This window comes from Thunnus albacares, chromosome 17, assembly GCF_914725855.1.
Source record: "Thunnus albacares chromosome 17, fThuAlb1.1, whole genome shotgun sequence".
In the NCBI taxonomy this organism is placed as follows: Eukaryota; Metazoa; Chordata; class Actinopteri; order Scombriformes; family Scombridae; genus Thunnus; species Thunnus albacares.
Genome location: NC_058122.1, coordinates 17993536 through 18016682, shown reverse-complemented (window position 1 = coordinate 18016682; position 23147 = coordinate 17993536). Strand labels below are relative to the sequence as shown.

At 38.3% G+C, this 23147-nt stretch overlaps 2 protein-coding genes and 1 long non-coding RNA gene across 4 annotated transcripts; 1 reads left to right on the top strand and 2 right to left on the bottom strand.

The window, feature by feature from the left end:
- Positions 1-208: 208 nt before the first annotated feature.
- LOC122967265 (tumor necrosis factor ligand superfamily member 14-like) lies at positions 209-3642 on the bottom strand. Of its 2 annotated transcripts, XM_044331807.1 has the most exons (5): positions 3450-3642; positions 3102-3312; positions 1551-1584; positions 1383-1454; positions 209-1152 (listed from the first exon to the last, which is right to left on the bottom strand). In XM_044331807.1, exons 2-5 carry the CDS (start codon positions 3294-3296, stop codon positions 758-760), a joined length of 696 nt encoding a protein of 231 aa, XP_044187742.1. In that variant the 5' UTR covers positions 3297-3312; positions 3450-3642; the 3' UTR covers positions 209-757. The 2 variants fall into 2 exon arrangements, with proteins under 2 accessions (XP_044187742.1, XP_044187743.1); XM_044331808.1 differs by lacking the exon at positions 3450-3642 and having other exon boundaries at positions 3102-3390.
- Positions 3643-7345: 3703 nt separating this feature from the next.
- Positions 7346-9889, top strand: LOC122967557. Its single transcript, XR_006398635.1, has 3 exons — positions 7346-7621; positions 7964-8213; positions 9368-9889. It is a non-coding gene; the product is annotated as an uncharacterized LOC122967557 (long non-coding RNA).
- Positions 9890-10187: 298 nt separating this feature from the next.
- LOC122966967 (tumor necrosis factor ligand superfamily member 14-like) lies at positions 10188-21359 on the bottom strand. Its single transcript, XM_044331312.1, has 5 exons — positions 21090-21359; positions 20336-20369; positions 20165-20239; positions 19637-19936; positions 10188-10276 (listed from the first exon to the last, which is right to left on the bottom strand). The coding sequence occupies exons 1-5, from the start codon at positions 21282-21284 to the stop codon at positions 10188-10190; spliced, it is 693 nt and encodes a 230-aa protein (XP_044187247.1). The 5' UTR covers positions 21285-21359.
- Positions 21360-23147: the final 1788 nt, after the last annotated feature.

The window sequence follows — 23147 nt, the reverse complement described above, 5'->3', positions numbered from 1 at the left end:
CAACGATTTATTGCTATGTGTCATTGCGGTATTTAAAAATTACCTTCTCTACTGTGTGTGTCGTGTGGTTGCAGTGAGGGGGTGAAACATTCGCTGCTATTGCTACTGAGACCACTCTGCAAAGTCTCCAGTGTGGTCTCGCTTGATGCAGCAGGAAGTGCATAGAGAATTTCATTTCACTTGAGAAAATCAACAAACAACAACCACATCTAAATCATTAGCTGTTTATTTCATTCTTTTGCGTGCATTATTGCACATAGACAGCAGAATTAAAAGCAATTGTATTATTCACACATAAATAAATAGTGTACAGTACATGTTACAGAAAGAATGAGAAGAAATATATAAGGATACAGCTTGTATGTTTTTTAAAAATTTTAACATGAACATGATGCATATGAAGATCTAACTAAGCAGTGTATATAAAAGTTATCTTCAAAATATCCATCTATGTTGTGTCATTTCGTAATATACAAAATATTAAGTGTAAGGTGAGTATATAAGGTAGCATATAAAAAGTCTGTGATGTAAAAAATGGATTTTGTTACACTGTCAAACATAATATACAAATTGAAAAGTCAGCAGTCCTGACCCTCTTAACACTTCCAGGTTTTCACTCCAAATTGGTTGTGAATCTGCCTTTTCATTACAAAGAGAACCATTAGTCCTCAAAAAAGTATGCTATATGATTTCTTATCTGATTTTATTTACACTTACTCCGGTTTTTAGAATTCCTGGTGAAATATTAATATGATATTCATATCATATATGCACCAAAGACATTCTCAGAGGGGTCCTGTCGCACAATTTTTGAGGTGTTGCTCACTTTCACAAAAATGGCATCACCTTTGGAGAAGTGAAACACTCCACCCAGGTAACTGTTGGATTGTTCGGGATGTTTGAAATGATTGGAATATTTTCTGGACTTCAAGAGGTTAATACTTTTCCCAGTAAACTTTTCAGTATGCAAATCAACACGATGATGAAATGTATCTTTGTCTGTGAAGGAAACTTTGGAGTAGACATAGTAATACCCCTCCTTCTGAATGACAAGACTTCTTGTAGACTTTTTGTATTCTATTTCATAGAGGCGAGGTTCTGCATCTGTGCTCCATGCCATAATTTCTTTTGCATGAACTACATCTTGCCCATCTGGAAAGAAAGAAAGAGAGAAGAAAACACTGACAATATGAAGTATAATATTTTTGTTAATTTTGAGGCTTCAAAAATGACAAATATACAACATGATTACCTTCCCTGCACTTTGAGAATGTGCCTTCATTTTAAAAGCAAAAGCTACAACAGTGTATTTTAATCTATTTTCTGCTTTGGTAATACATTTAACACCATGGTATTGGATTGGACATCAGTGCTTCTCTCACCTGTCAGATGTGCAACCGGTTTGGAAGGAGAAATAACATGACTGTGCAATTTAGCGGCAGTAGCATCTTGTTCTGTGTGAGGACCAGACATAGACATGTCTTTAATGTGCATAAAGTAATTGAAAGTAGTTATCAATTAAAATTGAGTGCAAAAGTGCTGACATATACCTGCAATGATCTTAGAGACTGATGCTGAGGTGACCTGCAATGAAAATAAAAACAGTTTACCTCGCAGTTGTGCTTGTTTATTTTTTGTTTGTGAGCATGCACATGCAGATGTGAATGCAATCACCATTGGTGCATATGCACGTTGAGAAAATAAGATGAAAAAAGCACATTACATATTACAAGATCTGAATTGTGTGTAAGGACCACACTGTGTGCAGAGCAAAGTAGGACAGGTCTGTGCTTTTGGTAATCTGTAAAAGGTAGATCACAATCATGCTACAGGAAATAGACCACTTCCTTTCCTCCACTGTCCCCTGTTTATACAGGGTTTTTTTTCGCTGAACCCCCCCTCCTCCCAACCCCGTGACTGCTGCCTACATGTAGAACACCACACAAGGACAGGAAACTGAGTCAGATATGTAGTGAAAGCATCTGACCATCCATCATCATGGAACACCAAGTCTTGCCCCTGCCCCCCTGGGGATGTCAGTGCAGTTCTGTGTAAATGGGCCGGACTTTAATGTACTTCTCTGTCAATACTAATTTCTTTCTACTTCTACTTTCTATTTTCCTTCGCTGTCATCATTCATATGATGTAGTAAATGTCAGTTTTATTTTTGTCACGAGGGTACTTTTATTCACCGATGCCTCTGCTTCACTAAACCTGCACAGGATCTCACACATTAGTGTGAGTATAAGGAGGAGTGAGTGTGGGCCTGTTTTTGTCTCCTGACATGCAAATGAAATTGTTTTTTAAACGTCACACCATAACTCCATCATAACACTATGGGAAAATCACAAATTGACTCCTCACTTTCCACTTTGGTAATACAGCTATGACAGCAAGTTTTCCATGAGTAGTGTGTGACACTGTGAAATGTAACCCTAACCCTAAGAATGTAGTTTCACTTGCATATCTACCTCGTATTGTATATTTCACTCATTAAACTCACAATCGTGAAATTTTACAGGTCTTAAGTAACTTTCTAGTCACCTTTACATGAAATGTGTTGCTTTTATAATATTTCATGAAGCTTTTTTATGTACTGAGGTCACTCATTTTTGTATTTTACGATTTTGGTCTTGAGATTTTACCTTAGTTTGATTAGTACATATTTCACTCACTAGTACATATTTCACTCACCTCACAAGTAATTACATTTCAACATAAATATTACATTATGAATATAAGACTCGGGTGTTTAAAGGAAATCAAAGATCTTACTGAGAAAACTAGAGGAATTCCCTTTATAAATACTTAAGAGTAGTGTTTAAAGGAATTTTAAAGGTGTTATCAACAAAAACAGCAGTTTTGGGTTAAGCATGACAGAACACAAGTAAGACAAAACTGCTAAAAAGAAGAGGAGGAAAACTGAAAGTGAGAATAGCAGTTAAAGCTAACGAGGAAAGTGAGAGTAAAAAGGGTTTCAGAGGAAACTTTAATGAAACAAAAAAGAAGCACTTTGCCACTCAGTTGATAAGAAGTCATAGGATGAAATTGTGAAAGGTATCGTAGGCTGGTGCAGACTCAGAGATGAGGTTGATACTCACAGATTCAGTTTGGTAGAGACGGTAGATGAGACAGGCCTCTATGGTCATGCCGCACAATGCCACGCTCATCAGGATGAAGAGCAGGGTTTGTCCCACACCGGCCCGCCGTCGCCCCTGGCTTAGTCTGGGTGGCACTGGAGGGAAGGTGGCATGGCTGTCCACCACGTACACAGAGGGATGCCCACCCTCGGCCATATCAACAGTCCTCTTTCTGTAAATGAAAATGAATTAGTGTGGAAATATCCTCTAGAAGTTGTCAAAGAGCGTCGCTTCAATGGGGCCACAGAGACGAACAGAAGAGACAGTGTGACAGACGGTGTGAAAAAGTAGCGAAATGGGTGGGCTTACTTGTGGTTGGTTCAAGTGGAGATGGCTCAGACAAAGCTCAGAGTCAGATATAGAAATCCTGAGATGCATCAGTAAAGCCCCTTTGGAGGCTGTCAGAGATGCACTTGCCTGCATACGATAACTGCAAACATTAAAATGATGCTGTAGTTGATACAAATTTTTCTGGTGCAGCTACAGAACCTGACCATCAGTTACAAAGCCTCAAGGTAAAAGACAACAATTACCAAGTGGGTGAGCACAATGCATTTAACCTCCCCTTCACGCCCTCCCACGTCATTGTAAAAGCAATGTTGAAATATCCATTCACACTTCCTCTCTCTCATGTTCTTGCTTAGCGGCTTGTCTCATGGTCTGACACCAACAAGTGCACCACCACCGTGGTACGGTGAGAGTAAGTGGTTTGTTTAGAATAATGTATGCTCCTTCAGTTTGTTAAATGAATTGAGGGTGTAAATACTATACATATTACTCTGGATCAGATCACAATCACATTTTTAGAAAAATATTCAAGAGAGTATATTCACCTCTGAAATCAATAGTGTGTTTGTGTGATAGATGGAAGTGAACATGGAAAAAAATAAGTTATTTCAAAATACTTTATATTCAAATACAAACATGGATGATGAATGAGTTGTGACAGCATGATTGTAGGGTAGGACCAGATCAGGGGTAAAAGGGCCTAAGGCTGAATATACTGAACTGAAAACCTGAGAAACATGATGTGATGGTAGAAAATTAGACCTCCAAGCAGCAGGGTGGCGTACTAAGGAGGGCTGTTGCTCTGTTGTTGACTTCTGACTTCTAACTAAGTATTACATAATTTAGATAGTTAAACCCTGTCACCGATACTGTCCTAGCAATTCTCACAAACATGATCAGTTACTGAGGGTTTTGTTATCAGGAAATGAGTAAATCATGGGATCAAGATAATAATTTAATTTGCTGGGCTGTATTCATAACAAAAAGATACAGATACAGATATGAGATTACAAGTGATAGGAGTTTCTGGTAATATAATAATGGTGCAAAACACGTGTTTAATGCAGACTTTATGCATGTTCCATGATGATTTAATGCATAATGTATTCCTGTAATTCATTATTAAGAGATGATAATGTCACTATGAGTTTATATCTAATTAGTTAACAATTGATGGATCATTAATCAATGATTGTTACTTCTCAGTTGCTTCAAACATGAATCTAGTTGAATCTAAGGGCATTTGAACAGCTTCTCTGAAAGCAGAACAGCACTTTTTCTCATAGAAATATGAAATATCTAACTGGAAGCCAGATGCAAACATCTCCATGTTGCTGCCTACAGAAACAGTTCTAGTAATGCTGACAAGTCATCTGATTCCCGACACAATATTAATATGACACAATTGCATTTCTTTCTCACTTCAGTACATTGTAAACTGCTGACAAGTCTAAACATGTCTGTTCATTCTCATATGATTAGTCAATATGTCCCTGCTAGATGTTTCCGGTTTAAAAACTCACCTCAACTCACAAAACTCACCTTCCACCCACTAGCTTGCAAATGTGACATAAAGCCCACAAGGATCTATTTGGTCAAGCTGCAACCTGAAGATGCCTAATTTGGTGGTATATTATTAAGGTATGACTTAAGTGAATTCAAGTGATCCAAGTACAGACAGGTGATAAATTAAAGATAAAACCAGTACAGGTCTGAATGCTTGACTCCTACAGTGAGGGATCCAGTGGTTCTGTTATGCTGTGGGGGGCATTTTGTCCTCTTAGAGGGAAGGGTCACTGCAAATCAATACAAAGTTGTTCTAAGTGATCATCTTTATCCTATGATGAAACATTTCTATCCTGATGGGAGTGGTCTCTCCCAGGATGACAATGCCCCTATCCATAGGTCATTGAATGGTTTGATGAGTGTGCAAATGATGTGAATCATATGCTATGGCCTTCGCAGTCACCAGACCTCAACCCAATTGAACATATATAGGAGATTTTGGACAGCGCTCTCCACCACCATCATCAAAACACCGAATGAGGGAATATCTTTTGGAAGAATGGTGTTCATCCCTCCAGTAGAGTTCAGAGACTTGTAGAATCAATGCTAAGGCACATTGAAGCTGGTCTGGTGGCACATGGCTGCCCAACACCTTACTAAGACACTTTATTTGGTTTTTCCTTTGATTTGTCACCTGTCGGTATGATCCAAGTCACTAATCACATAAACTCATAGTGACTTTATCATTTCATAAAAGTGAACTACAAGAATTCATGACACATCCTGCATTAATTTATTCATTAAATCATCATAAATCATGTAGTAGCTATTAGTTAAGCATTGTACCCTTATTCTTAAGTGTTACCGTGGGTTCTTTTTTTTAAATAAAAATGTTAACATATTTGTTTCAAGGCCCCTTTTCTGTGCTTTTACCCACAGCTCCCCCTATAGGATCTAACTGGACTTACAGGCCTATACTCCAGTTGTACACACATTACACAATTGGTGTATATTGCACCTTGTCACCACACCTCACTTTTGCATGAGACTGCAGTTCAGACTGCTCAGCGCTATTGGTCGACACAGAGAGTGGATCCACACATTCAGCTTTAATCAAGGAACCAATTATCAGGCTATTCTCCAACCATCGGAGTATGAGAGTAAGCCATTGCAGATATACAGTGAAATTGCTTTATTGTGCATGTATGACATAGAAGAACGTGTGGAATAAATGAAGTATGCACTGCAACCAGAGGATAATGAATTTTTCTGCACAGCCCTTTTTGCTGGTATGGTTTACTCTGACTGTAGGCTTGACTTTGGCTTTGGGGCCAAACCAGGACATGGAATTTACATTTCTGTTACCTGCTGGCAGCACAGAGTGTTTTTATCAAACCACCGTGAATAATGACAGAATGTAAGTTGCGTACTAGGTAAATACAGTTTTCTCTCCTGTCTGTCTGGTACAGTGACAGTGTAATGTTGTGTTTAGTTTTGTACAGCTTTATGAAAGTCTGTGAATAATGTCTAACTGAAGAACAAGTGACAAGGCGTTGGACTTGCATGCAGAGAAATAAGAAATCCACTACTGCTGTTGTTGCAGAACACACCTGTCCTGTGTAACAGGTAGAAAAACAAAAATGATCCAAACTGCAAAAATGCATTTTAAAGGTCTATCACAAACATGCATTTACAAGATGATGACTGTACATCCAAAATATATGTTGGCCACCGAAATTCATTTTAAATCAGTATAATAATCAAAATATAAGTAAATATTTTTGCCAGTTTTGTACTTTAAAGTAAAATACCACCAAATATAGCTAGCCTGAAATTCCAAGCACACCTGTTCTCAAGTCTCTCATAATGTGTTATTGAGCTCAGTCATTTTATGGTTGTGACCTTGTGTCACACCCTGCCTGGACTTTGTGTGTTTTTTGGTCTTTTTATGTTCTTGTGTTCTTTGGGGTTTGCACTTCTGTTTAGTCCTTCTGGTCATATGGGTTTTCTTGTTATATTTGGGTGGTGGGTTTGGACTGCCTTTTGTTGTTTAGCCTGGTGTGTTGTATACTTTAGTTTAGGTTCATGATGGTTCTTGGACAGGTTGGTGTGGGTTGTATTTAGAGTATTGTATTTTCTGGGTTTTGGTTTTGTTACTGTGTGTCCCTTGTGTGTTCATGTACTCCTCCTCACCTGCCCTGCTTCACCCTCATTGGCCCTGCTCTGCTCTGTGTCTTCCCCACACCTGCCCTGTATCAGTCTCATCAGCCCTGCCCTGCTTCCTGTGTTTCCTCAGCCAATCACTCCCAGCCTGCCCTTGTGTCTCGTCACCTGTTCCCCATTCCCTGATTAGTTTAGTCTGTATTTAAGGTCTGGTTTTGAATTGAGTCTTTGTTGGATCATTCGTTTTGTTTTGTCTGCTAGTTCTGTTCGCCTGTTCATGACCATCCACGATTAAAGGAGATTTTTTCATCATATCTGCATTCCGGCCTCTGTGTTTGGGCCACTCCTGCTTCCCCAACCTGACACCTTGTTTCACCTTCTAACATCACATCACAGTTATCAGGACTATGGTAATGTAATATCAGTCCTGGCTGCTCTGCTGTGACACGTCACTGTGTGTTGAGTCAGACAGGAGATTTTCCTGGAACAGTTGACTCATGATGCTTCGAGGCTGCTGCACAGAGGTCTCATTCATCAATTGGCTGCCTTGTTCCAAAGCTTTACTCAACAAACAATAACAAATACAGCTCCACTGCTCTGTAGGCCAAAGGCTGCTTCCTGATGTGGAACTATATGCATAACTGCACTTTCTGACACAACATTTTGAGAATATTGCAGCCCAGAAAAAAAGCAGCAGATCATGTATACATTTACACAGTCTGAATCATTTGTGTTTGTCTGACAAAGACAGGGTTGTCTGGAACAAAGGTTATGAATTTGTAACCCTAATTCTATAAAACAGGCAGAGCTCCTCTCCAATCACACGCACGTAATCACTCACTGAATATTTTTTTGAAATATTCCAGCATTTCTCTGTCCTGAGCCAGCAGAGGCTGCGGCTTTCTCACCACTGCCCACCCAATTGAGTCGGGACAGCCTGTTTCCATGTGGCCCTGCACTCTCAAGAAGGATACCAGGTGAAGCAGAAGTGATGCCCAGCGGCGGTAGCGATGAGAACGGGGCATGACGGGCAGGAACGAACAAGTACCAGTAATTTCATCCCTGGAGCAGAGAGATCAGTGAGAACTTCGCCGTCGCTGAGGGAATAAAGAAATGGTGAGTGCCAGTGAGACACTGCTTATATAGCCGGATTGGCTAGCTACATACGTGTAGATTTCAGTGAGCGACTGCCCGCATGTGATTGGAGAGTGAGAGTATTACCCATAGAGTCCAGTAAAGGGCTTAGCCTGTGTGAGATAGAACACGGGTACACAAAAATAGCGACCTGTGGGCCAAATCTGGCCCTCCAACAAAAATATTTGGCCCCTTAACAGAAGCTGAAGTTTTCCCTTTTATAGATTTCAGCAGATCATTTACTTGACTCTTCATAAATCTACAGTAGATAACAATGTTAACACAAAGCTCATGCAAATCCCAATAAATACCCTATAGTGACCTCATAACATCTTATAAATTTACAAGATGCATAACACAGGACATAATTTGAACAAAAAAATATCTGATCAGAAGAGATTTGTGTCAATAAAAAGCACTTATTCCTTTTGCTTTAACCATAAATGAAGCAGGCCACTGTTTACTGTGGGTGGATAACCACATTCATTTCCCTGTGCTATAACAGAAGAAGTTATTTTTGTCAAATGAGTATCAAAATAAGCTGCTGTAACTCTATTAGCCCTCATTTACTAATGGAAATGATGACATCTGCCCTCATATACAACCCTAAAACAGTTTTAAAGAAACATAACTTTTTAGGCTGTGTTTTCACTGCCTGTACACCAGCCCCCCCAATAGACCATGCTGAAAAAAACTGGCTCATGGTTGGATCTAATGACTGACCTTGGTCCAGAGGATTGAAATTCTTCTTGCATTGAACCTCTCACAGAGAGGCTTGATATGATAAAATAAATAAATAAACCTTGAGAAAGTTACTGCATCCTTAACAGGGCTGCTGAACTGTGTCTGAACCCATCTTTTGACAAAGAGAATTTCAGATACAGATACACAGACTGTCCCATTACTATCACTGTGGGGTAATATGTGAGGTAGGTTGTAGCTCAATGTACTATCAAGATTTAAATTTGAATGTAAAAACAGCCTTTGCCCAGATAGTCTAATGAGTTCTTGAACTGTGAGCTGCATGCTGGAATAAAAATGTGAAGATAACTTTGGAAATGTGAGTGAGTGCTGAATAAGTGTTACTTAGAGTCTGTACATGCATACTGAACTCTATCCCCGTGTTTCTTTTACAGGTGATAGCTGGTTCAGGTCTAGATGTTGGTTTTGCCCTTTCACCCAGTGGATACCGGCTGGCCTCTGACTTTAGGAGAATGGTTTACACTGAAACTTCATTGTTATTTGTCATTGTATTTAAAAAATACCTTCTCTACTGTATGTGTGATGTTGTTGCATCAGGTGGATGAAACTTTCGCTGCTACTGATACTGATACTGACACCACTCTGCAAAGGCTCCAGTGTCGTCTCACCTGACGCAACAGGAAATGCATAGAGGAGTTCATTTCACTTGAGAAAACCAACAAACAACAACCACATCTAAATCATGAGCTGTTTATTTCATTCTTTTGCGTGCATTATTGCACATAGAGAGTGTAATGAAAGCGGTTGTATTATTCAGATATAAATAAATGTATAAGGATACAGCTTGTGTGTGTTTTTAACATGAACATGATGCATATGATTAAACTCAGCACAAATATAAAGATCTAACTAAGCAGTATATCAAAGTTATCTTCAAAATATCCATCCATGATGTGTCATTTCGTAAAATACAGAAGATTAAGTGTAAAGTGAGTATATAAGGTGGCATATAAAAAGTCTCTGATGTAAAAAATTACTTTTGTTATACTGTCAAACACAATTTAGAAATTGAAGAGTCAGCAGTCCTGACTTTCTTAACACTTCCAGGTTTTCACTCTAATCTGGTTGTGAATATGCATTTTCATTACAAAGAGAACCATTAGTCTTCAAAAAAGGATGCCATATGATTTCTTATCCAATTTTATTATTCTTACTCCAATTTTTAGGATTCCTGGTGAAACATTAATATGATATTCATATCATATATGCACCAAAGACATTATCAGACGGTTTCTGTTGCACAATTTTTGAGGTGTTGCTCACTTTCACAAAAATGGCATCACCTTTGGAGAAGTGAAACACTCCACCCAAGTAACTGTTGGATTGTTTGGAAGAGGAATGCTTGGAAAGATTGGAATATTTCCTGGACTTCAAGAGGTTAATACTTTTCCCAGTAAACTTTTCAGTACACAAATCAACAAGATGATGAAATACATCGTTGTCTGAGAAGGAAACTTTGGAGTAGACATAGTAATACCCCTCCTTCTGAATGACAAGACTTCTGTCTTTGTAGTCCATTTCATAGAGGAGAGGGTCTGCATCTGAGCTCCATGCCATAATGTCTTTTGCATGAACTACATCTTGTCCATCTGGAAAGAAAGAAAGAGAGAAAACAACACTGACAACATGAAGTATAATATTTTTTTTATTTTTGAGGCTTCAAAAATGACAAATATACCACATGATTACCTTCCCTGCACTTTGAGAATGTGCCATCATTTTACAAGCAAAAGATATGACAATTTTGACTTATTTTCTGCTTTGGTAATACATTTAACAGTATGGTATTGGATGGGTTATCAGTGCTGCCCTCACCTGTCAGATGTGCAACCGGTTTAGAAGGAGAAATAATAGGACTGTGTAATTTTTTGTTCTGTGTGAGGACCAGACATAAACATGTCTCTAATGTGCATAAAGTAATTGAAAGTATTTATCAATTAAAATTGAATATAAATTAAAGTGCAAAAGTGCTGACACATACCTGTGATGATCTTAGAGGATGACGCTAAGGTGACCTGCAATGGAAATAAAAACAGTTCACCTCACAGTTGTGCTTGTTTATTTTTTGTTTGTGAGCACGCAGATGCAGATGCAGATGCAGATGCAATCACCATTGGTGGATATGCAAGTTGAGAAAATAAGATGAAAAAAGCTTAAATTAAAAAAACAAAACAAAAAAAACTATGATCTGCATGTGAGCAGATTTTATGTTTGTAAGGACCACTGTGTGCAGAGCAAGTAGGACAGGTCTGTGCTTTTGGTAATCTGTAAAAGGTAGGTACACCCCGTGACTGCTGCCATCATGCAGAACACCACACAAGGACAGGAAACTGAGTCAGATATGCAGTGAAAGCATCTGACCATCCATCATCATGGAACATCAAGTCTTGCCCCCCGGGGATGTCAGTGGAGTTCTGTGTAAATAGGCTGGACTTTAATGTACTTCTCGGTCTCTACTCCACTTTCTTCCCCATAATAGTGAATTTATTTCCCTGTCAGCAGTTTTTGGAGAAAAACAATCATTCATATGATGTAGTAAATGTCACTTTTGTTTCTGTCACGAGTACTTTTATTCACTGATGCCTCTGTCTCACTAAACCTGAACAAGATCTCACACATTCGTGTGAGTGTAAAGAGGAGTGAGTGTGGGCCTGCTTTTGTCTCCCAATATTAAAAATAGTTTTTTAGAAGTCACACCATAATGCCATCATATGGAGCCCCTAAGGGGACATGGGCAAAAAAATATATACAGTGTTGTTTGAAAGTTTGTGAACCCTTTAGAATTTTCTGTATTTCTGCATAAATATGACCTAAAACATGATCAGATATTTACACAAGTCCTAAAACTAAACAAAGTGAATCCAATTAAACAAATGAGACCAAAAAAATCATTGTTTTCATCTTTTTCAACAATGGTGTTGGATGTCTTCAATTTGTATATGATCTGTCTGACAGCAGACTGGTGGAGTCCAAACTCTTCAGAAATGGTCTTGTAACCCTTTCCAGCTTGGTGAGCATCAACAACTCTTCTTTGTCCTCAGAAATCTCCTTTGTTTGAGCCATGACACACTTCCACAACCTGTGTTGTGAAGCTCAGAGTTTGACAGTGAAGACCCAGATTTATCTTCTTTAAATAAGGCAGGGCCTCACAGACTCACACTTGATTGTCATTCCATTAATTGCAACACCCAACTCTAATCTCCCCTTCTAATGAATTTGTAATCTTAGGGGTTCACATACTTTTGCCAGGCACAAACAGGTAACATTGGATCATTTTCCTCAATAAATAAATGAACAAGTGTAAAGTTTTGGTCTCATTTGTTTAACTGATGTCTCTTTATCTAGTTTTAGGACTTGAGTGGAAATCTAATCATGTTTTAGGTCATATTTATGCAGAAATAGAGCAAATTCTAAAGTGTTCACAAACGTTCAAGCAGCACTGTATTTATATTCAGTGGTGGACTCAGGCTGTCTCAGGGGCAGGGGCAAAAATATATTAAGGGCCCCTGATACATTCAATGGACCCCTACTTCACAATGTTTTTATAGTGCACCATATAGGGCACATTTTTTCATTGAAATGCCTTTCTCCCCAGACCATGAAGTGCAGTTCACCTGCTGCACATTGAGTTTTAATACCTTTTCAGGTGAGAAAGTAACCATGTAGATTCCCAATATGTGATCAGATTATGTGAAATGCTATTTCGTATGCATTTATATTAAAGTCCGAAAAAGCATTTTTCGTGCACACGATGTAAGAGAAAAAATACATGAAGTAAATGAAGTAAGAGAAAACTGCTAAAGAGAAAAAAAGGAAAACTGAAAGTGAGAATATGTCAGTCGAATTCTGTGTAAGTAGGTCGGACTTTAATGTACTTCTCTTTCTCTACTCCACTTTCTTCCCCATAATAGTGAATTTCTTTCCCTGTCAGCAGTTTTTGGAGAAAAACAATCATTCATATGATGTGGTAAACGTCAGTTTTGTTTCTGTCACGAAAGTACTTTTATTCACTGACGCCTCTGTTTCACTAAACCTGAGCAAGATCTCACACATTCGTGTGAGTGTAAAGAGGAGTGAGTGTGGGCGTGCTTTTGTCTCCCAATATTAAAAATAGTTTTTTAGAAGTCACACCATAATGCCATCATATGGAGCCCCTAAGGGGACATGGGCAAAAAAATATATACAGTGTTGTTTGAAAGTTTGTGAACCCTTTAGAATTTTCTGTATTTCTGCATAAATATGACCTAAAACATGATCAGATATTTACACAAGTCCTAAAACTATACAAAGTGAATCCAATTAAACAAATGAGACCAAAAAAATCATTGTTTTCATCTTTTTCATTTATTTATTGAGGAAAATTATGTTATCTTACACATTTGTGGGTGGCAAAAATATATGAACCCTTGCTTTCAGTAACTGGTGTGACCCCCTTTTGCAGCAATAACTTAAACCAAACGTTTCCGGTAACTGTTTATCAGCCCTGCACATCAGCTTGGAGGAATTTTAGCCCATGTGTCCTTACAGAACAGTCTCAACTCAGGGATGTTGTGGGGTTCTTTGCATGAACTACATGCTTCAGGTTTCCACAGCATTTCTTTAGGATTAAGGTCAAGACTTTGACTCAGCCATTCCAAAACATTATCTTTCTTCTGCTTTAACCACTCTTTGGTAGAACGACTTGTCGTTTAGTGTCGTTGTCTTACTGCAGACAGATACCTTGACATTTTCCTGTAGAATGTGCTGGTACAACTCAGAACTCATAGCTCCTTCAATGACTGCAAGCTGTCCTGGTTCAGAGGCAGCAAAGCAGCCCAAACCATGATACTACCACCACCATGTTTCACAGATAGGATAAGGTTCTTATACTGGAATGCAGTGTTTGCTCATCGCCAAACAGAACGCTTCTCATTCAAGCCAAAAAGTTTGATTTTGGTCTCATCCATCCAGAGAACGAAAGTAACCATGTAGATTCCCAATATGTGATCAGATTATCCAAATAATGCCTGTTTGTAAATCTGCTTCGACGTTTTCAGAGATGTGAGGAGCTGCTGGCCTGAGACCAGCCAGTCATCTCAGGTGCTAGGAGCCGGGTGGGGAGGGGATGATCTTATGAACTGATCTGTGCAGCTCTTTGGTGATTTACCACTGGCTCTAATGTCTCCATAACATTTTGATATATAATATAATTCCTTTTGGAAGATAAATGTACAAATGTATTAATTTGTATTTAATTAATTAAAATGTGTGAATGAATTATATCTTGTGCGCACAAACTAATTAAATTCTGGGAATTTAATATAAATGCGCACGAAATAGCATTTTGTATGCATTTATATTAAATTCCAAAAAAGCATTTTTCGTGCACACGATGTAAGAGAAAAAATAAATGAAGTAAGAGAAAACTGCTAAAGAAAAAAAAAGGAAAACTGAAAGTGAGAATAGCAGTTAAAGCTAACGAGGAAAGTAAGAGTAAAAGACTTAATGAAACAAAAAAGAAGCACTTTCCCACTCAGTTGATAAGAAGTCATAGGATGAAATTGTGAAAGGTATCGTAGGCTGGTGCAGACTCAGAGATGAGGTTGATACTCACAGATTCAGTTTGGTAGAGACGGTAGATGAGACAGGCCTCTATGGTCATGCCGCACAATGCCACGCTCATCAGGATGAACAGTAGGGTTTGTCCCACACTGGCATGCTGTCGCCCCTGGCTTAGCCTGGGTGGCACTGGAGGGTGGGTGGCATGGTTGTCCATGACATACAAAGAGGTATACCCACCCTTGGCCGTATCAACATTGCTCTTTCCGTAACTAAAAATGAATCAGTGTGGAAATATCCTCCAGAAGTTGTCAAAGAGTGTTGCTTCAATGTGGTTGCAGAGACAAGTAGAAGAGACAATGTTCAGGCTCAGACAAAGCTCAGAGTCAAATATAGAAATCTTTAGATGTATCAGCAAAGCCCCTTTGGAGGCTGTCAGAGATGCACCTGCCTGCACACGATAACTGCAAACATTAAAATGACTAGTGCAGTGCCCGTTCCAAATGGGCCTGTTTGGAAGGGGCCGGTTTCTCAAAACCTAGAGAGAGTTGTGCCTGTCCCCTAAATGCCTCTCATGCAGACTATCAGTAGACACTGCAATTTAACAATGCTCCCTAAACGCTTCACACGCAGAATATCTGGAGACTACAATTCTGCATTGAGCTGAAGTTCATCGGATGAACTGCAGTGCCTGTTCAAAATGTGCCTGAGACATCCTGCACTACACCTTTAACATACATACAAAGTTCCTGTGCGTGAGGAACAGGAATAGAGCTTAACTGGCTAAACTAGCATTTCTCAACATGGGCGGTATCGCCACTCTGGGGGCGTTCAGAGAATGTCAGTGGGCGCTGGAAGCAATATTTTTGAAAGGGGGGCGTTGAGGTGTTCTTGGGCGGCGTTTGTGTGTGTCTGTTTTTAATGCCAGTTTAGTCCTACATTTGAATGCACATTTTCACAATTTCAGCATTAGACTTCCTGGTTTTCCTATGTTTTTCACAGTGCTCTCAGCTCTTTTTCCCTCCATTTTACTTGCGTAACTACATACAAATTTTTGTATTAATAAATACTCTTATTTCTTTCTTCTGGCATTTTGTTCATTCCACCAATGCAGTCAACAAAGCAACATGACACATCACTATATCTACCATCACTACTGTTATCAGATAATTTTAACATCCGCAGACACAAACATGATGAAAACTGTTGGTTATGTTACCCTTCGATGCTGAAAATAATCTGAATCAATCCGAAGAGTGAAGTTGAAATTAATCAGCAGTTTCAACCGGGAAACCAACCAAAAAACGAACAAACACGTATCTCACAACAGGAGGTTTTTAAGATCTATTGATTCACAGTCTCAACTCTCTGTATTCATCTTTAACATGAAGTGTTCTTTAAGAAAATCTAACCACAGAACAGCAGCTCTGAACTTTGGAATGAAAATCCTGTAACAAAAGTCAGATATTAACAGACAGTATAAATCTTTATCAGTTGGGTCATAAAGTCTGATGTGTGTATTTTATTCCAACAAGGAAATAAAAGGTGTTGAGATGGCATTAATGCAGTCTGTTGTATCTCCGTGATATGTGCAAAATGGGACAAATAAATTGTTTGTGGATAAGTTAAATTCTATCCATAGCTGTCCCTACAACTGGCTAGTGGCTACTAGGGGTGTACCTGAATACAAATACATTATTCGGCAAAGCACAAATAGTTGGTTTTATACGAATATTTGTTTCATACAAATATTTTAAAAATTATTTGTTGGGGGTATTCCCCAGAGATAAAGTTGAGCTACTGACACAAGCAAAGTGCTCTTAAAGACTCTCCATAACCTGTTGTTCCCCTTCTCCTTTCCACAAAGTTAAGTTGTAAAAAATAGGCAATAAATGAAAAGTGCAAAGCAGCAATTGCCTTTGAAGTTCCTCCCTGCACGTTACACAGTGTGTTGTCTCCGTGTTATGGGTGTTCAAATAGATAGGTCTGGCTGCAATGAGGCGATGAGTAAAGTTTTAGCTCAGTAATCATAATAGTTTTCTAAAATTAAAAGTGTAATAAAAACAAAAACAGGATTTTTAAGCCTCTTTCCACTTTTATTCGAATACAAACACAGATACAAATAATTTTTCTGCCTCAACAAATACAGATACAAATACAAATACTGGGATCTCTAGTGGCTACAGCTTGGGAGGATGGGAGGATGAGAAAATCGCAGTTCAAATCCATTCACTATAAGCCTGTTTTACCAATGTGTTGTGATTATTATATTTTATGGCACACAGCGCGTTTTTTGGGGGGTTTTTTTTAAATATTGTAATGATAATAGTCCAAAATTGTGCGAAAATGCATAGTTTTTAGTCAAATGACTAAACTCCCCAACCAAAACCCCTGTGGACCTTTGACTTGGCTATTTTATTTGACCGCTGCATGTTTGATTGTTTAATCAACTGGATAGCATCATAAAACAACAACAATCATATCATATCAGCAAAAGGGCACAGAACAAGCAAAAATGACAATATTCTATTGAACACCTTAGCTATGGATACATATCCTCCTGCTTTTTTTCCAGTAGCCTCAGACTTTTTCCTTGGTTGGCTGCTCTTGTTTTCCGTTGGAACAATTGATAAGAATGCTTCTTGTTTGGCACAGGCACCAAATTACCGCCTTCTGATTGGCTTCTATTTGTGATCAATAACGAGACCTTTTTAATGATATAACACAGAATAATAATCAACATTAATATTCAGGGGAGACAACTAGCCTACATTTTAATGTGGGTTGCCATGGTAGAGTGGTGCCATCCGTATTTCCATTTGTTGACTCCACTGGCAGAAGAAGAAGCAAATCAACATTATTTATTAGGTATTTTTAAATAATTTTCGAAACCGCTCATCCAAACAACTTCACACATCAACATTGCACTTCCTTGTTTCCCCAGCAATCCACCTGCCAGGTATGAAATAGATCGGATGAATGGTTCTCAAGATACGCGAAGGACAAACTTACATACATACAGACAGACAGCGATTCCTTGCTTTATATAGAGAGACTAGTGCAATGCCCATTCAAAACGTGCCTGGCCGATTTCTCAATACCTAGAAAGAGTTGTGCCCGTCCCCTGAATACCTCTCATGTAGACTATCAGTAGACACTACAATTTACCCATGTTCCCTAAATGCCTCACACACAGGTTAACAGTAGACGCTATAATTAACCCATGTTCCGTAAATGCCTCATATGCAGGCTATCGGTAGATGGTACAATTTACTGATGCTCTCTAAATGCCTCACACGCAGAATATCTGGAGACTACAATTTTGACTTGAGCGGAAATTGATCGGATGAACTGTACTGCCCGTTCAAAATATCCCTGAGACATCCTGCACTATGTCTTGAACATACATACAAAGTTCCCATGCGTGAGGAACAGGAATGGAGCTAAACTCTCTAAGCTTTTTCAATTCATTCTCTATGGTAGTTCTTATCACCACGGGTATAATCCCACCTCCGACACAATGTGGGTTGCAATGGCAGAATGGCGCTGTCCGTATTTCCACTGTTGAATCCATGTGCAGAAGAAGAACCAGAAGCAACGTTGTATATGAGGTATTTTTATATATATCTCTGAACGTGACTGTGACATCCAGCACTAAGTCTTGAACGTACAAGCCACGTTTCCTTCATAGCACACAGTTCAATAGAAGAGCTTAAATTTCTTAAGTTTTGTCAAGTCATTATCACTACAGATGTAATCCCATCTCCGACCACAATATGGATTGCAATGGCAGATGGCGCTGTCCATATTTCCAATTGTTAACTTCACAGGAAGAAGAAGAAGCAAATCAATGTTGTAGAGGAAAAGGGGAAGTAACTAAAACTGATGGCCTTAACATTAACCTATCATATTGTTGACTTATCAAGGACACTTTTGTGTTTTTGTGTTGATAAATGTTGATGATGAATGATATCATTAAAAGAAAACTTTGACACATTGACAGTGAGGAAAATACTTACAGGCGGCAAGTCCTCTGGTCGCAAAGCTTCAAATTCTGGATTTCAAACTCAGTTCATTTCTCCACTCTAAACTCTATGTTTTTTTTTGTTTTTTTTTATTGAAATAACATAATCAAACAGTTACATAAAATAACACAAATAACATAACAGTTCAAATAACAACACAACGCAAAGACAATCATTCAAACAACATGCAACGACATGGTTTCAGCGACAGCAGGGTCCATAGCAACCACCATAGCAACGGTCGGAAACATTGCATTCCTACGGTTTTATGGCAAGACCTGAAACAACCTTCATAATAACTAACAAATTAAAAATCATGTACATTCCCTGAACAAAGATTATGAAAATAAAATGCACATTTCTCACTAGAAATGTCATTAAAAGGAATTTCAATGCTGAAACTATCCTAAAATATTGCATTTCCCCTGAGTATAAAAGGAATTTCAGCCATTTTGTTTGTTTTTGCAGACAGAAACTGGCCACTTGCACTGTGGATGCAGGCCAGTAGAAAAGAATAGGCCAAAGAAACGTAAGCATCTGAAACTAATATGTTTTGCACTGTGGACCAACATAGCTACTATACATTTTGATGTGAGACTGGTTTGCAACATGATGCATGCAATTAAACTCAGCACAAATATGAAGATCCAACTAAGCAGTATAAGTCATCTTCAAAATATCCATCCATGATGTGTCAGTTCGTAACACACAAAAGATTAAGTGTAAAGTGAGTATATAAGGTATCATGTAAAAAGTCCCTGATGTAAAAAATGAATTTTGTTATACTGTCAAACACAATTTAGAAACTGAAGAGTCAGCAGTCCTGACCTTCTTAACACTTCCAGGTTTTCACTCCAATCTGGTTGTGTTTACCTTTTCATTAAAAAGAGAACCATTAGTCCTCAAAAAAAGATGTTATATGATTTCTTATTCAGTTTTATTTATTCTTACTCCAATTTTTAGGATTTCTGGTGAAATATTAGTATGATATTCATATCATATATGCACCAAAGACATTCTCAGAGGGTGTCTGTCGCACGATTTTTGAGGTGTTGCTCACTTTCACAAAAATGGCATGACCTTTGGAGAGGTGAAACACTCCACCCAGGTAACTGTTGGATTGTTCGGGATGTTTGAAATTATTGGAATATTTCCTGGACTTCAAGAGGTTAATACTTTTCCAAGTATACTTTTCAGTACGCAATTCAACAAGATGATGAAATGCATAGTTGTCTGTGAAGGAAACTTTGGAGTAGACATAGTAATACCCCTCCTTCTGAATGACAAGACTTCTGTCTTTGTAGTCTATTTCATAGAGGAGAGGGTCTGCATCTGTGCTCCATGCCATAATGTCTTTTGCATGAACTGCGTCTTGTCCATCTGAAAGAAAGAAAGAGTGAAGACAACACTGACAATATGAAGTCTGATATATTTTTTTTTTTTAATTTTGGGGCTTCAAAAATGACAAATAAACCACATGATTACCACCAGCACTTTTAGAATGTGCCTTCATTTTACAAGCAAATGACAATGTATTTTGATTTATTTTCTGCTTTGGAAATACATTTGACACCATGGTATTGGATGGGACATCAGTGCTGCCCTCACCTGTCAGATGTGCAACTGGTTTGGAAGGAGAAATAACAGGACAGTGCAATTTAGCGGCAGTAGCATCATCTTGTTCTGTGTGAGGACCAGACATAGACATGTCTTTAATGTGCATAAAGTAATTGAAAGTAGTTATCAATTAAAATTGAGTGCAAAAGTGCTGACATATACCTGCAATGATCTTAGAGACTGATGCTGAGGTGACCTGCAATGAAAATAAAAACAGTTTACCTCACAGTTGTGCTTGTTTATTTTTTGTTTGTGAGCATGCACATGCAGATGTGAATGCAATCATCATTGGTGGATATGCACGTTGAGAAAATAAGATGAAAAAAGCACATTACACATTACAAGATCTGAATTGTGTGTAAGGACCACACTGTGTGCAGAGCAAAGTAGGACGTAGTAGGTCGGTGTTTTTGGTAATCTGTAAAAGGTATATCACAATCATGCTACAGGAAATACACCACTTCTTTTTCTCCACCATGTTTGTATAGTATTTTTGTTTGCTGAATCGCTAATCACCTTTACATGAAATGTGCTGCTTTTATATTATTTCATGAAACTTTTTTAATGTACTGAGGTAACTCATTTTTGTATTTTACTATTTTTGTTTTGAGATTTTACCTTAGTTTGATTAGTACATATTTGACTCATAAACATAAATATTACATTATGAATATAAGATGTTACTGAGACAACTAGAGGAATTCCTGTTATAAATATTTAAGACTAGCGTTTAAAGGAATTTTAAAGGTGTTATCAATAAACAGCAGTTTTGGGTTAATAGTGACAGAATACAAGTAAGAGAAAACTACTAAAAAGAAAAAGAGGAAAACGTGATGAGGAAAGTGAGAGTAAAAAGGGGTTGCAAAAGAAAATTTAATTAAACAAAAAAGAAGCACTGATACTGATTGATACTCACAGATTCAGTTTGGTAGAGACGGTGGATGAGACAGGCCTCTACGATCATGCCGCATAATGCCACGCTCACCAGGATGAACAACGCTTTCTGCCCCACCCTGGCACACTGTTGCCCCTGGCTTAGCCTGGGTGGTACTGGAGGACAGGTGGCATGGCTGTCCATCGAGTTTACAGAAGGATACCCATCCTCAGCCATATCAACAGCGCTCTTTCTGTAACTGAAAATGAATCAGTATGGAAATATGCTCCAGAAGTTGTCAAAGAGTGTCGCTTCAATGGGGCCACAGAGACAAACAGAAGAGACAGTGTGACAGACGATGTGAAAAAGTAGCAAAATGGGTGGGCTCACTTGTGGTTGGTTCAAGTGGAGATGGCTCAGACAAAGCTTAGAGTCAGATATAGAAATCATGAGATGCATCAGTAAAGCTCCTTTGGAGGCTGTCAGAGATGCACTTGCCTGCACACGATAACTGCAAATATTAAAATGATGCTGTACTTGATACAAATTTTTCTGGTGCAGCTGCAGAACCTGACCATCAGTTACGAAGCCTCAAAGTAAAAGACGACAATTACCAAGTGGGTGAGCACAATGCATTTAACCTCCCCTTCATGCCCTCCCACATCATTGTAATAGCAATGTTGAAATATCCATTCACACTTCCTCTCTCTCATGTTCTTGCTTAGCGGCTTGTCTCATGGTCTGACACCAACAAGTGCTCCACCACCGTGGTACGGTGAGAGTTATTGAGTGATTTGTTTAGAATAATGTATGCTCCTTCAGTTTGTTAAATGAATTGAGGGTGTAAATACTATACATATTACTCCGGATCAGATCACAATCACATTTTTAGAAAATATGTGTATGAGTATATTCACCTCTGAAATCAATAGTGTGTTTGTGTGATAGATGGAAGTGAACATGGAAAAAAATAAGTTATTTCAAAATACTTTATGTTCAAATACTAACATGGATGATGAATGAGTTGTGACAGCATGATTGTAGGGTAGGACCGGATCAGGGGTAAAAGGGCCTAAGGCTGAATACACTGAACTGAAAACCTGAGAAGCATGATGTGATGGTAGAAAATTAGACCTCCAAGCAGCAGGGCGGCGTACTAAGGAGGGCTGTTGCTCTGTTGTTGACTTCTGACCTTCCAGTAGATTTTTCCTGCAAAGATAAACCAAGTATTACATAATTTAGATAGTTAAACCCTGTCACCGATACTGTCCCATTAATTCTCACAAACATGATCAGTTACTGAGGGTTTTGTTATCAGGAAATGAGTAAATCATGGGATCAAGATAATAATTTAATTTGCTGGGATGTATTCATAACAAAAAGATACAGATACAGATATGAGATTATAAGTGATAGGAGTTTCTGGTAATATAATAATGGTGCAAAACACGTGTTTAATGCAGACTTTATGCATGTTCCATGATGATTTAATTGTAATTGTAATGTATTTAAAAAATACCTTCTCTACTGTATGTGTGGTGTTGTTGCATCAAGTGGGTGAAACATTCGCTGCAACTGATACTGAGACCACTCTGCAAAGGCTCCAGTGTGGTCTCGCCTGATGCAACAGGAAGTGCATAGAGGAGTTCATTTCACTTGAGAAAACCAACAAACAACAACCACATCTAAATCATGAGCTGTTTATTTCATTCTTTCGCGTGCATTATTGCACATAGACAGCAGAATTAAAAGCAATTGTATTATTCAGATATAAAAAATGTATAAGGATACAGCTTGTGTGTTTTTTGAACATTTTAACATGAACATGATGCATATGATTAAACTCAGCACAAATATAAAGATCTAACTAAGCAGTATATCAAAGTTATCTTCAAAATATCCATCCATGATGTGTCATTTCGTAACATACAAAAGATTAAGTGCAAAGCAAGTATATAAGGTAGCATATAAAAAGTCCCTGATGAGAAAATTAATTTTGTTACACTGTCAAACACAAGTTAGAAATTGAAGAGTCAGCAGTCCTGACTTTCTTAACACTTCCAGGTTTTTACTCCAATCTGGTTGTGAATCTGCCTTTTC